Source organism: Thunnus albacares, chromosome 18 (genome assembly GCF_914725855.1).
Source record: "Thunnus albacares chromosome 18, fThuAlb1.1, whole genome shotgun sequence".
Lineage (NCBI taxonomy): Eukaryota > Metazoa > Chordata > Actinopteri > Scombriformes > Scombridae > Thunnus > Thunnus albacares.
In genome coordinates, this window is record NC_058123.1 from 27,498,870 (window position 1) to 27,512,517 (window position 13,648).

The 13,648-nt window shown below is 39.8% G+C and overlaps 1 protein-coding gene across 2 annotated transcripts in view; it reads right to left on the minus strand.

Annotated features, from left to right (window-relative positions):
* Window positions 1–13,648, minus strand: part of mbd2 (methyl-CpG binding domain protein 2) — a 30,479-nt gene that overhangs the window by 6,767 nt on the left and 10,064 nt on the right. The window contains exons 3-7 of one of the 2 annotated variants that reach the window (XM_044334252.1): window positions 11,263–11,364; window positions 11,035–11,175; window positions 9,108–9,198; window positions 8,847–9,024; window positions 3,192–3,319 (exon numbers count right to left, since the gene is read on the minus strand). In XM_044334252.1, coding sequence (XP_044190187.1) covers window positions 3,202–3,319; window positions 8,847–9,024; window positions 9,108–9,198; window positions 11,035–11,175; window positions 11,263–11,364 — 630 coding nt within the window. In that variant the 3' untranslated portion in view covers window positions 3,192–3,201. The remainder of the gene's footprint in view (window positions 1–3,191; window positions 3,320–8,846; window positions 9,025–9,107; window positions 9,199–11,034; window positions 11,176–11,262; window positions 11,365–13,648) is intronic. The other variant, XM_044334253.1, reaches the window with a different exon arrangement.

Genomic DNA, 13,648 nt, shown 5'->3' on the forward strand with positions numbered 1-13,648 from the left:
TGGGAAAAACACAGTTAGCTTGATTTGACTTGTTGATGATTTGACCCATGCCTGGATTTTTTAGCTCCTCAAAGCTGGCTTAAAATGGAAAAAAAATAAACCAATCTTCTTCTTACAAAGGAAAAGTTGGATTTCTAAGCAATAAAACACAACCGTGCTGAATTCAGTAACACTCAGGTTTTGCTGCTACAGCTTTATTTGGTCTGGTAACCACTTGTGGTGTGTACTGTTAGCTAATGTTAGCAAACTTAAGACTGATATTGCTGTGTAATTGAGGTTACTGAGTCAATTCACTGACTTAATGACCGTTACACTACTTTTTCAGCATTTAACTATGTCATATAATTGCCACTTTTTGCCACAGTTACCACACAAAACCTACGGAGCCTTGTTCCAGACCTCTGATTTCTGCTGCCCAAAGAAGATTTGTTCAGAGAATGAAAAAGGCCTGTTGTTTGCTCAGTGACAGCGGTTTCCCAAGCAGAGTTTTGAAGGCAGCATTCTTAGAATAGGGAAATACTCTCTCTAGCTAGCTGCTAGCTAGCTACCTAGCTGGATGCTTGAAAAATAGTGACAGAAAAAGGTCCAGAAAAATGGTGACATTCATGGATGAGATGGATGCAGCTGTGCAGGTTGTTGTTAGTGAACTAACAGAAATAACTTTTAAATCAACAGATTTCTTCTATCGATATGATACCACAGCTTCTGTGCTGACTGAAAATGACATCGGAGGAGGCATATATCAGGTCCCCCCCATTTCAAGGTAAACTCCAAGCATGAAGTTTTTCAGATACAAGTAACTGACATGCTGCCTTAATTTCAAAATATAGACACGTTGTAATTCAAGATATCTAGCCAATATGAACAAATGAGTCCTCCAACTGTCTTTAAAGTTAAGTTAGTTTGGATAAATTTTAAGAGTGGGACCCTGAGCAGATTGTCATGAAATTTGCAGAGGCTGAATCTGTTTGATTTTATTGACCCGTGATCTTTCCTATTGCGCCATCCTTGGTAGAAACGGCACTCTGATGTTGAATCCTCTGAAGGCAGCAGCTGGACTTAATATAGAATTAATATGACCTGGAGTCACATCTAAGTTGAACTGATCCCAGCTGTAGTTCAGTCATCAGATGACACTCTTCTTTTTTCTCTCGAGCCTCCTTTATGGAAAAAACCCCCTCAGATCTCAAACTCTGCTGCAAAACCTTTTCTCTCTGGCCCGCTGTGCTGCCCTGTTGCTACGGCGACCCTAACCCGGATAAGCAGCTGGGAAATGGAGGAATGATGGATGGATGTGTGAACTTCTGAAAGTAAATGTTTTTTAATCTGGTTTTGTTTACAGGCTCCACAGAGTGAAATATAACCAATAACTAAACAAACTGTCATACAACACACATACACACAGATATCACATTAACCATTAACACTTCAATACACAATAAGCCCACAGCCCATCAATCACATACACAGGGACACACACACACACACATGCACACAGTCTGCTGGTCTGCTGCATGGCTGAGTTTCAATCAGACACCGAGAACCCCATCAGTATTCACAACACACCCACACACACACCCACACACACACACACACACACACACGCTGACAAGGTTTCTGAAAGACCAGATTGGTTCTGCCTCTGTATCACTCCAGACATTAAAGGCTGCGATCTGTAACTTTCCTCAAGTTGAAACTGCAGTACAAGTATCAAATCAGTCGTACTCAGTAGTTTGGTCATTCATTATTTTTCTACTTTAGTTCAGTTGTTCAGTACCTTATTAATTCTGTCGTTTAGTAGATCAATAGCTCACTAATTTTAAATTTTAAAGTTCTGTGCTTAAGTACTTCAGTTCATCAGTAGTTTAGTCAATCACTAGTTTAGTTGTTCTGTACTTTAGTAGATTCTGTAGTTTAGTAGATTCAGTTGTAGTTCAATTGTTCTGTGCTTTAGTAGTTCAGTAGTTTAGTACTTCAATACATTAGTTAGTAGTTTACTACTTCAGAAGTTTACTAACTTAGTAGTTTAGTAGTTCAATAGTTCAGTGCTTCTATACATTAGTCAGTAGTTTATTATTATATTAGTTCAGTAGTTTGGTAGTTCAACATTCATGTATTTCAGTAGTTTTCTAGTATACTAATGCAGTGGTTTACTAGTTAAGAAGTTTACTAGCTCAGTGGTTTAGTAGTTTAAATGGTCATATACTTCAGTAGTTGACTAGTTCAGTAGTTTGGTAGTTTGGAAGTTTAGTTAAATAATTCAGTAGGTTACTAGCTCAATAATACTAGTTCAGTTTTTAGTAGTACAGTGTTTCTGTACTTCAGTAATTTACAAGTATATTAGTTTAGTAGTTTAATAGTTATGTACTTGAGTAGTTTACTAATATACTAGTTCAGTATTTAGTAGTTCTGTACTTGAGTAGTTTAGTATACTAGTTCAGTAGTTCAGTACTTTGATGGCTTATTATTTCAGCGGTTTACTGGTGCAATACTTTAGTAGTTTAGTAGTTCCACAGTTTGATAGTATAGTGGTTCAATAGTTCAGCAGTTTACTTCTTCAGAGGCTCTGTACATTAATTGTTAAGTAGGGTTGTTGTTGTTGATCCTAAGTGAAAATGTCACTGAACAAGCAGCTAACATGAAGGTAAAAATATTATTTCCTGTGGTGATGAAGTGTGACAGTGTGACCTTCGTCACCTGACGGAGGTGATGAATTATAAAGAAACGACGTCCATGAACTTCAGTGCTGAAGCATTGAGCACACATACAAAACATCACAAACGTTCTTCTTCTCCAAATATCCAGAGACTGAATCTGTGTGAGCAGGAAGCTGCAGTGTGTGGAGCAGATATGTGTTGTGTTAGCTTGTTAGTTGGATTGATAGTTACTGTAATTATGATGTGAAAAAAACAAAACTATAAAACTATAACACTGTTTCTTAACTTTGACAAATCTTTCAGCTCTCCTTCTCATATTCTGACTGATGTGCACCTTATCTCGCCTGCCTGAAAGCAAGTTGTGTTACCATGACAACAAGTTAGTTATCACCTCTGCAATCCTATCTGCATTTTTTTTTGTTGGACACCATAATATAATGTAAATTTCACATACTTCTTTAAACTTGCTGATGATGCATGATTCTGCTGGTTATCATAAACATGAACATTAATAGAAACATTTATCCATCTCACTTGTCTGTCTTCAGACTGTCTTCCCCTCAAGCAGCTCTCGGGTATTTTCGGCGGCCCGCGCCAAACCGTCGGCCATCAGCGCCTCCTCCAGACTCCTCCTGGCCTGGTACACCTTCAGCTCCTGCTCCCTATACACACACACACATACACAGAAGTTATAAATCCTATTCCACAGTATACACAATATATTATATTATATATTATTTTATAATACAAAGATCAAGCAAAATTTAAGCCAAATCCAAATTTATCAAACCCCAAAGACCAAGCCTGTACCTGAAACACCTTATCTTCTGTTAAAGAAGCATGTTCAGGTGAAATCTTTCAATCAAGACTGAAAACCTGCCTTTATTCACTTCATTACAGTCTCCACTAAAACTTAGCCAGGCCCATCACCTTTTAATATCCATTTAACATTGATGCTCTTAATGTGGTTGTTTCATTTTTATTTTTTATTACGGTAAATTGTTTGCTGTATGTTTTGTCCTATGTATTCTTTTTAACTGTAAAGTGTATGGGGACCATGCCGCATGGTGATTCTGCACTTTAAATAAAATTAATTGATTGATTGATTGATTGATCGATTGAGCACTTTTCAATGTGCTTCACAAGTGCAGAAAAATAAGACAGACAACTCATAAAATCACTAGATTTAAAGAAAAACTGATAAAACCAATTCAGGGTAAGATAAAACAAGAAATTTGAAAATAAATCAAAAGACATTTTTAAAGAAAGTTCAAAGAAAATACAAACTCTCTGTAGTAAAATCTGGGAAGGCTCTCTTATAAAAGTGTGTTTTAGGAAGAGACTCAGCCAACCTGATTTCCTCAGACATGTTGTTCCAGAGCCTCAGGGCTCTGACTGCAAACACTCTGTCCCCTCTAGTTTTCAGTCGGGCCTCTGAAAACTGGAGGGAACAGATAAAAGACCTTTGCCTGAGGCTCGAAACGGCAGTAAGAGGTCAGACATAATTCTAAAACATGCTGGGAGCCAGTGTAAAGAGGCTCTAACAGGAGTGATGTGATCACTTCTCTTGGTTTGGGTTAAAAGCTTAGCAACTGAGTACTGTGCAATCAGGAGCCAATCAATACAACTGACTCAGTAAAGTCAGTGATACAGCAATATCTATTAGCTAACTAAGCTACTGGTCATACCAGACCAAGTGAGGCTGAGTGGACTGAATAAAGAGCAAAGATGTGTTTTATTACTTCTGAATTCAGTTTTTAACTTGGAAGAGGAAGTCTGTTATTTCTGCTTTTAAAAGTTACGCATGGTTCACCCATCACAGATCACCAGAACCTTTTCTCTGGACTAAACTGCTGCTCAGTACTGACTAACATCTAATTGACCAGAAATAAAAAAATGAAAAACAGTGTTTACATCTGCTTTTAAGAACATCAACAGCTTGTGCTGAACTCAGACGACTGTCGCCATCAAAGCAGACGTTTGTATTTGTTTGTGTTTGCTGTCGCAGACATAGAGAATATATCCACCACCTTTTCTTCAAAACCAATAAAAGACACAAAGAAACACAAAAAAAGAGACAGAATCAGCTCCGTTGTCTGAGACTGAACCAGATTTTCTGGATTAAAAACACAGATAACAACAACAACAAACAAAGATTCACGGTCTGATAGTGAAATGGGTCATTTTGCGCTGGAGTAGACTACAGCAGAGACTATGACGGAAGCACGTCGACAGTGTTTGTGTAATTACTCTCATTGCCAGAAGGGGGAGACAAAAGTCCTGCACTCCACCTTTAAAATGTAATTAAAAACTACAAAAAAGAATAACAGGAAAACTAAAAGATAGATAATGAGAGAGAAAATGTTTTTTTTTAATTAAACTGAATCATTTGGTTGTGCTGTAGAACAATTAAAAGTAAAAAAAAACAAGAAAACACACACAGAAAAGACAAAGAAGGTTAAAAATTAACTTAAATGAGAGATGAGGCTGCAAAAAGAGAGAGAGAGAGAGAGGGAGAGATGTGTGAGTCTGATGTAGCAGACGAGGAAGAGGAGGAGAGATGATGAATAGGAAGAGGGGGGAGAGGAGAGGAATGAGAGCGATTTAGGATGACAAGCACATTCGGCTGAGGAGAGAGAGAGAGAGAGAGGAGGGAAGAGGGAGAGAATTGGAAATTAATGGAGGGGAGAGATAAGAAAAGGAGGAGGTGGAGGAGAGGAGGAGGGATGGAAGGAGGTGATATAAGAGGAGAGAAGACAGGGAGGAGGAGGAGGAGGGGGTGAAAATAAAAAAGAAAGATGGAGATGGAAAAACAAAGGAAGGTGGAAGACAAAAATGCATTATTATATGGAAGGTTGGAGCAGTGGGGCGACAGATGAGAAAGGGATGGGAGAAGATAAGGATGATGGAAGGAAATATTAAAAGAAGGACAGAAGGTTGGAGGAAATTAAAGGAGGAAAGGAGTGAATAAAAGAAAAAAAAAACCAAGGAAGATGTAAAGGAAGTAATGGGATGTAAAGAAAAAGGAAGGAGAGAGGAAGGGAAGGGCAGAATAAGTAAGGAGACAAGGAAATGTTAAAGGAGAGAAGGATGGAAGGAAAGGAGGGAAGTAGAGAAGAAGAGTAAAAAGGACAGGAGAGGAGGATGTGGTGATGTATTCCAGTGATTCTGCTGTAATGGCTTCACCCAGCTGTTCTCTCTGCTCTGTTTTCCACTGGACACACACACACACACACACACACACACACACACACACAGAGTGTGTGTGTGTGTGTGTGTGTGTGTGTGTGTGTGTGTGTGTGTGTGTGTGTGTGTGTGTGTGTGTGTGTGTGTGTGTGTGTGTGTGTCCACAGTGCCCCCTGCTGTCAGGCTGTAGTAACTGTTTATATGGTTTATGGAGACTCGGCTGATCACAAGTCTGATCTTATAATGAATAATATAATTTATTATATAACAAATAGACATGAGGAGAGCACTGTCAAAATAAATGTCAACATAAACAATAACACACAACAGAAATATCAGCTGTCAAACTTCACTTTTCTTTTGTCTTTTGTGGAAGCATTAAGCTAAATTTTGCTTCCTTACTGGAAGAACATACGGACTTCAGAGTTATATATTTAAAAGTGGTAGAAACTTAAAGTGATAGTTCAGTTATATAAAAACACACCTTGATTATTTGCATTTTAAAACTGAGTCAATCATTCAGCGTTTTTTTTTTCTTTAAAAAAAAAAAAAAAAAAAATCAAATTGTCTCTGAATGTATGCCACAGGACTGTAGAAGAAGAAGGAAGAAGAAATGATAATGGAGCGTTCGAGGATGCTACGGCATCTGAGAACTCAATCGCTTAAAAGAGTTGAACACGGACGATGATCGAACTTTTGAGTCAATCCCACATTCAGTCCGCCATCCCGGCCCTCGGACGCACTCACTACAGTGCACCACATCCGCTGCTAAAAATAGTCCCCCCAAAAAAATGCATTATTTACTTCTTTTTGAGAAACATTTGCTTAAAAACTGCACTACCCAGCTGTGAAATTATTGAGCCAGTCACAGTCTGTAAGAGTTCTGACTGGGAGGAACTAAATATGAGTTCAGACTTTTGTGATCATTGTGGAATCTGTTTTTTTTTCCCATCAGGTAACACAAATTAAACCATAGAAAGCCTTAAAGCTGGTTGGATAATGGAGTGTAAATGTACTAAAAATGTAAAATCAGTGGTCTGATCCTTTAACAGCAGGTGTATTTAAGCAGGTAAGCTGCATGTTTCTGCAGATGATGCTCATTTTTAGCTTTTAACTGATTTAGCAGCTGTTTTTTTTTCTCTTGGAGCAGCTACCTGGATGTTATTTTGAATCTCCTGTGGGTGTAAATTTCCCAGTGTGACTGTGGCGGCAAACTGCTTGTCTTCATCCTCCTACTTCATACTTCATCATTTGTGTCTCTCATCCTCTGTTTCCTCACTCATCACCCTCTCATCCTCCTCTCACCCTACGACTGATTACTTCAACTACCCAGCATGCATCAGTCTGCACTCATCTAATCTGTCTCAGGCTGACCCCAGATTCAGCCACTTCAGTCTTTTATCAGAGGCTGGAAAGAATAAGAAATTATATTTTTGCTCTGATATTTAACAGTTTTTACTAACAACATGGTGCCTTCATCCGTCTCTCTGAGCTCTTTTGGAACTGATGACTGAGAACGGTTAGCATTCACCTTTAGACACATTAATTAGCATCCTCCAGTCTTAACCACCTTAAAAAGCATTTTTACCTTAAAAAGCATTTTTAAGGTAAACTAACTATAAACAGCTTTATGCTGTGCATAAAATCACATCATACTTGCATGAAGAAACTAATGTAAAGAAGCAATGTATGCCATGCTGTGTGTGTGTGTGTGTGTGTGTGTGTGTGTGTGTGTGTGTGTGTGTGTGTGACCTCCCAACGACCTCTGTTAACATGAATTTAACATTAACTGGTAGGAATGAGCTCCAAGACATCTGATGCAACATGATTAATATATATCAGCTTGAATACATCTGAAAAAATAATAAATGCGGATTTTTCTAAATCTTATAAGAGCACTCCCCAGATTCTGAATTGTTCTCCCGCAACATTGTCAAGCTCACAATAGACAGTTAAGATTTCAAAATTGACGCCGCCAAAACTCTGACACCTACATTACTCACAATGTAAGTCAAGCGCTGACAGTTCAGACAGAGTTGAGTTTGTTATGCTAGTAGCAGTTAACGTAGCCTGGAGCTGCTAGCCTCAGGCAGAGATGAGGAGCGGGGCTACAGAGGTCTGCTAACCTCACTTCTTTCTAACTTCACACCCCCAGATTGTTTTCATTTTCTTTGTTTCAAGTTCATTTCAACTTGTAGTCTTCATCCCCAGCTGACGCTGACTCAAGAGACATCCCATGATTTCACACAGCTCCCTCTGGAGCCAGGCTTTATACAACCTTTTTTTTTCCAACATATGCATTAGCACTCCAAACACCTGGAAACACGCTGATGTGTAAAATCTGTGGAGCTCCCTTTGATTCATATTACAAGGCTTCAAGGCTGAGAGAAGAATGTCAAGTAGGAAAGTGTGCTCGAAACTATTAACGAGAACAAATGAGTGTGAAACTTTAGTTTCAGGCAAACATACAGTAACTGCTGAATAAATCACTTCTTAAGAACATTAACATCCTGTTCTTTCATTCACAGAAAAGAAAGCGTGTGTATCAGGAAAAAAGCTCTTTCTCAACTCTGCAGTTTCGGGGGAAAAAGAGAATGCTGACAATGAAGATGATGATGATGTCATCACTCATTAAATGAGAACTGGGCATGAAAAGGGAGTTTGTTTGTGATAATTAGAACGACAGCAGCAATGGCGAAGACATCAATAGTCTTTGTTGTCAATATAATAATGATTACATCCATGAGTGTCATCACTGTTTCAAATCAATCCTCAACAGCTGAAGGCTGGTTCAGCCGGCGCAAGCAACAGCTCCTCCTGCTGGTCGGAGGAGGAAGGTAACATTCATTCCCATCCCTTCAAACTTGACACAAACACATTCTTCTTCTTTTTCTAGGTTGAATATCGATCGCAGCCACAAAAGCATATCACTAACGACTGAATGAAGTGTTGAAAAAGTGGAAATGGTGACTGTTATGTGATGAAAAAGACCGCATCTCTCACCGGATGTGTTCGTCAGTGACAGTGAAGGCCTTGCAGAGCGGCTGGGACGTGTTCAGCCAGATGGCCGGGTTCTTCTCAGCGGCCACAGATGTCTGTCCCGTGATGGGAGCAGAGCTCATGTGCAGGGCGCTGGCGATGGCTGACAGCAGAGTGTCATCACTGGAGTCTGGACCGACACCTGCAGGAGACAGACAGGTCACAGGTCAGAGGTCAGGACTGGAGCACGGTGTAGTTTCAGTGTGGATTCATGTTGAAACTCACTCTGCAGTCCTTTGGGCAGATCCATGGTCCTCAGAACTTCCTCTGTGACGTCCGACGACCGGAGACCTTTCAACCTCCTCTCCCAAAATAGCTGCAGAGAGACACACAGACAGAGATGAGAACATTTTTTTTGTGATTTATTTTTTTCAGTGGATTCAGATTTAAGTGTTGCAAGGATGAAGAGTGTAATGAAATGCAACCATAACAACCTTACCATGCTCATCCTGTCCTACAGAAAACGAGTCACACATTCCAGACAATACAAACAATATTTGATTGTTTGGGATGACATTCAACAAAGTTAAGCAGGCAGAATCTAACTGGGTAATTGACATGCCTTAAAAGTCACTTTAAAATTCTCAGTCTCCATCGTAGCAGCCAGCTACACTATCTTTGTCCTGCGGTCCGCAAAACAGATGAGTGAGCAGACAGAAGTCAGAGTGTGTCAGCTCTGCAGTCATAATGAGACTCACACACACACACTCACACTCACACACACACACACACCTGTTTGGCAGGGTGGAAACGAGGCTGACATTTGGCTGATGAGAACATGCAGCATCGCTCTCTCTCTCTCTCTTTTCGCTCGTTTCCTCTCTCTCCTTCTCAAATTCATATTTGCTTTATTGACATGACCGTGGCCGAACCCACTGCGCCAAACAGCTGACAGACACAGTTAGCTGTAGACTAGCTGCTGAACATAGTGGAGCATTTAGCAGCTGAAGAGCCATAAATTTTTGTTAGTCCTAAAACAGAGTGAATATATGACTTACATTCACCAGGTCCCTGCCCCTCTAGCATCCTCTGCACGTCTCTGCTCCTCTTCATACTGACTATTAAAAGATCTCCTTCAAATGTACTTTAAGTGTAAGTGATGGAGGCCAAACTCCACAGTGTGTCCACACAGTCATTTTGCACAAAAATGCATTCAGAAGTTGATGTGAAGCTTATATGAGGCTTCATCAGTCTGAGTTAGTCGTATCAAGTGGATATCTGACACATTTACAGTCTTTTTAGCATCAAATTCCCTCTTTGTGTTTCCTCAGTGTTTCCCTATTGAGCTGTGGTGGAAGTATAATAACAAAAAGAGGAACTTTGGCACTAAAAAGACTGTAACGTTGAAAGATATCTACTTGATTTAACTCATTTGCACTGCTGAAGCTTCATATTAGCTTCAGATAAACTTTTAAATACAGAAGGACTGTGAATTTTGGCCTCCATCACTTAAGTGCATCATGAAGAGATCTTCTAATGGTCAGTATGAACAGGAGGAATGATTACAGAGAAGAAAAAATCTTTCACTGTTCATATGGGCACCTGACTGTTGTTTTAAGACAAATTGAAAATTTGTGAACCTGTCCTTTAACTAGTCAGCGCTCAGTCACTGTGGTCTGGTTTCTTTTCATTTTTTCCCCAAATATTACACATTTTTTATAGCGTAGTCATTTCTATATGGTAAAACCACTGACAAAAGGTCTGATTCTGGTCTTAAGTTCATTTTGATCATATGTGTAGTTACTGCATTTTGGGGCAGAGTACATAATACTACAGTATTACACACTGCATTACTATACTATACAGTAAACTATGATGACAAAATACAAAATCTTGTGGACAAATCATTGAAGAAAATAAAATATGATAAGAAATAGTCTTTACACCATCTTTCCTGCAGAAAACTGGCACTCTATTTGTCATGCTCCATTTCCCATGATGCCTCAACACCCTCTAGTGGCCTCTGTCACCCATGACAACCTGGTTTCCTCCACTCCATCCTCTCTTGCATAATCACACTGACCTCACCCCTCAGGGATTACCATTATATCAGACACCAGTGTATGTGTGTATGTGTGTGTGTGTATGTGTGCATGCATGTGCACGTGCGTGTGCATGCATGTGCACGTGCGTGTGCATGTCAGCCTCTCACCTGTCTGGGCTGCTCAGTCGCTCTCTGGAGGTCTGCCTTCACCTTGTTGCCGGGGTGACTTGTAACCTTGGTTACAGGCTGTTTAAAGATGGACGCCGTCTGTCTGATCGGCAGAGCTGTGTTCAGGTCCGGTTTGCCTCCCTGGACGAGACAGAGACAGACTCCGTGTGTTGGTCACATGTGTCCTTTCCTACCTCCTTCTTTCCTAATTCCTTCCTTTGTTCCTACCTTCCTTCCCTCCCACCCATCTTTCCTTCCTTCCATCTTTCCTTGCTCTTTCCTTTGTTCCTTTCCTCCTTCCTTCCTTCCTTCCTTGTCTGGTTTACCTTCCTAAACGTGAAACAGAGAGCGATAATAAACCTGTGTTTGTGTGCTTCAGTTGACGTGAAAGGGTTAACTCTGAGGTAATGAGGTTTCACAGACAACAACAGGAAGTGTGTGTGTATGTGTGTGTTACTCCCAAGTAATGATGTGTGAAGAGCAGCAGCACAATGAAGAGTTACAAACCGTGTCAATACCACACACATACACGTACACGTTATTTCTGCCCCGCTGAAGGATCTCCATGTTGGTTGGTCGTATTTAAAATTATGGTTCTGGGCCTGAATTTATCAAATCTCAGATTCTCTCCTAAGAATCCCCCCTGAAACGTAAAGGAATAGTTTGACATTTTGGAAAATATGCTTGTTTGCTTTCTTGCTGAGATGGATATCAATCTCATGTCAGTATTGAGCTACAGCCAGGAGGTGATTAGCTTGGTTTAGCATAAAGACTGGGTGCAAGGGGAAACAGCTTGCCTGGCTCTGTCTAAAGCTAAAAAGTACTCAGTAATTACTACATCTACTTTCTAATCTCATTTGTTTAATTCATACACAAACAGAAATGTAAAAAATGACAGTTAGGCTAGCCTTTTCCCCCCTGCTTGTCTTTATGCTCAGCTAGCTTATTCACCTCACAGTGAATAAGCTAGCTGAGCTAAGTAGCAACCTTAGCATGTAACTCTTGAAAGCAAATAAACATTTTCCCAAAATGTTGAACTATTCCTTTAAAAAGCAAGTCCTACGTCAGAGTAGGACTGAGAGTCACTAATGAAACTTCCTACACTGACTTTCAGCAGAAGGACGACTGACTGCTAAAAGAAAGTGTGACAGCTCTGTTTTGCTAAACATTCAACACACAGTGACATTAGCAGTGTGGACTATAAAACAAAGGTAACATTTGAGAAGACGAATAATCACACCAGGTTTTATGTGCAGGCTTTATGTGTATAGCAGAGCTGTGATGATTAGTTGTTTAATTGATTTGTCTTTTAATAGAAAATAATAAATAATAATAAATATCCAACAACTATTTTGATATTTATTTATCATTTCAATCATTTTTCATGCAAATATGCCAAACATTCTTCCAGTTGCAGCTTCTAAACTGTGTGAGAATGTTGTTTAATTCTTGTTTTACCTTTGTAATAAAACCAATAAAGCAGTAAAGCATTAAAGCTTGCTAACACTGAAGCATCTAATAGAAGTTCATCCATGACTTTGGGATTAGTATGTGTAACAAACTAGTATCTAAAACTGCTAACTTTTGAAACTACAAATATTTGCATATTCATAGATTTGGAGAACGAGTTATTAGTTTTCTGAACTTTTTTTATGGAAAAAACACATCAGACACAAATTATTATTCCGAGCAGAGTATTTATATATCTTCAAACATGTCTGGAGGGGATCTTTAGCTTTGCCTTCAGACAAATTTGGCAGCAAATGTTTCAGCACAGGTCAACAGAGCCATCTGTAAATTACTGAAGGGTGTGCTGAGAACCTGACCTGAATGTGATGACGATGGACACATCTCCCATCTCCAAATAGGTATAATTTTTGATAAACTCAGATTTTCTAAATCTAAATGGTTACCTTCTAACCAAGTACAGACAAGAACACATATTAAGAAAGATCCAACGTGTGTGCTGTGAAAAAGGCCTCTGCATTTGTAAGATGGTTTGCTGACTGCCAGCTTTTCATTTTATGAAGGAAGGGTGTTGTCTCTTCAACCGTTGCATAGCCTTGCATTAAATCTCATGAAGACATTGATAATTTGTTCATTTGTTTGGTCACTGACAATTTATAGTCTAGTTAGGACTGATTTCCTACTCTTTAGACGTGGTAAATAAGGGCCCTGATCCCAGACCTGCTCCCCAGAGCCACACGACCTTTCCTCTAGCACCTCACACACAAGACTGTAAGAGAAGCTAGATCAGCAGTATTTTGTTTTCTATCCAACACTTTCATATTGTGGCTGTAATAAACATGGCAACTGTGCGTGTGCGTGCGTGCACACGCGTGTGTGTATCTGTGAGGGCGGAGTCGGTGCTGCTGTTATCTCTGGTACAAAGACTGCAGCACACAAACACAAAACAACACACACACACACAGATATGCGTACGTGCATGAAGGCATGCCAGGACACACTCTTGACCTCATACACACACACACACACACACACACACACACACACACACACACACACGCATGCACGCACACACACGCACACACACACACACACACACACACACACACACACGCGCACACACACACACACACACACACACACACAC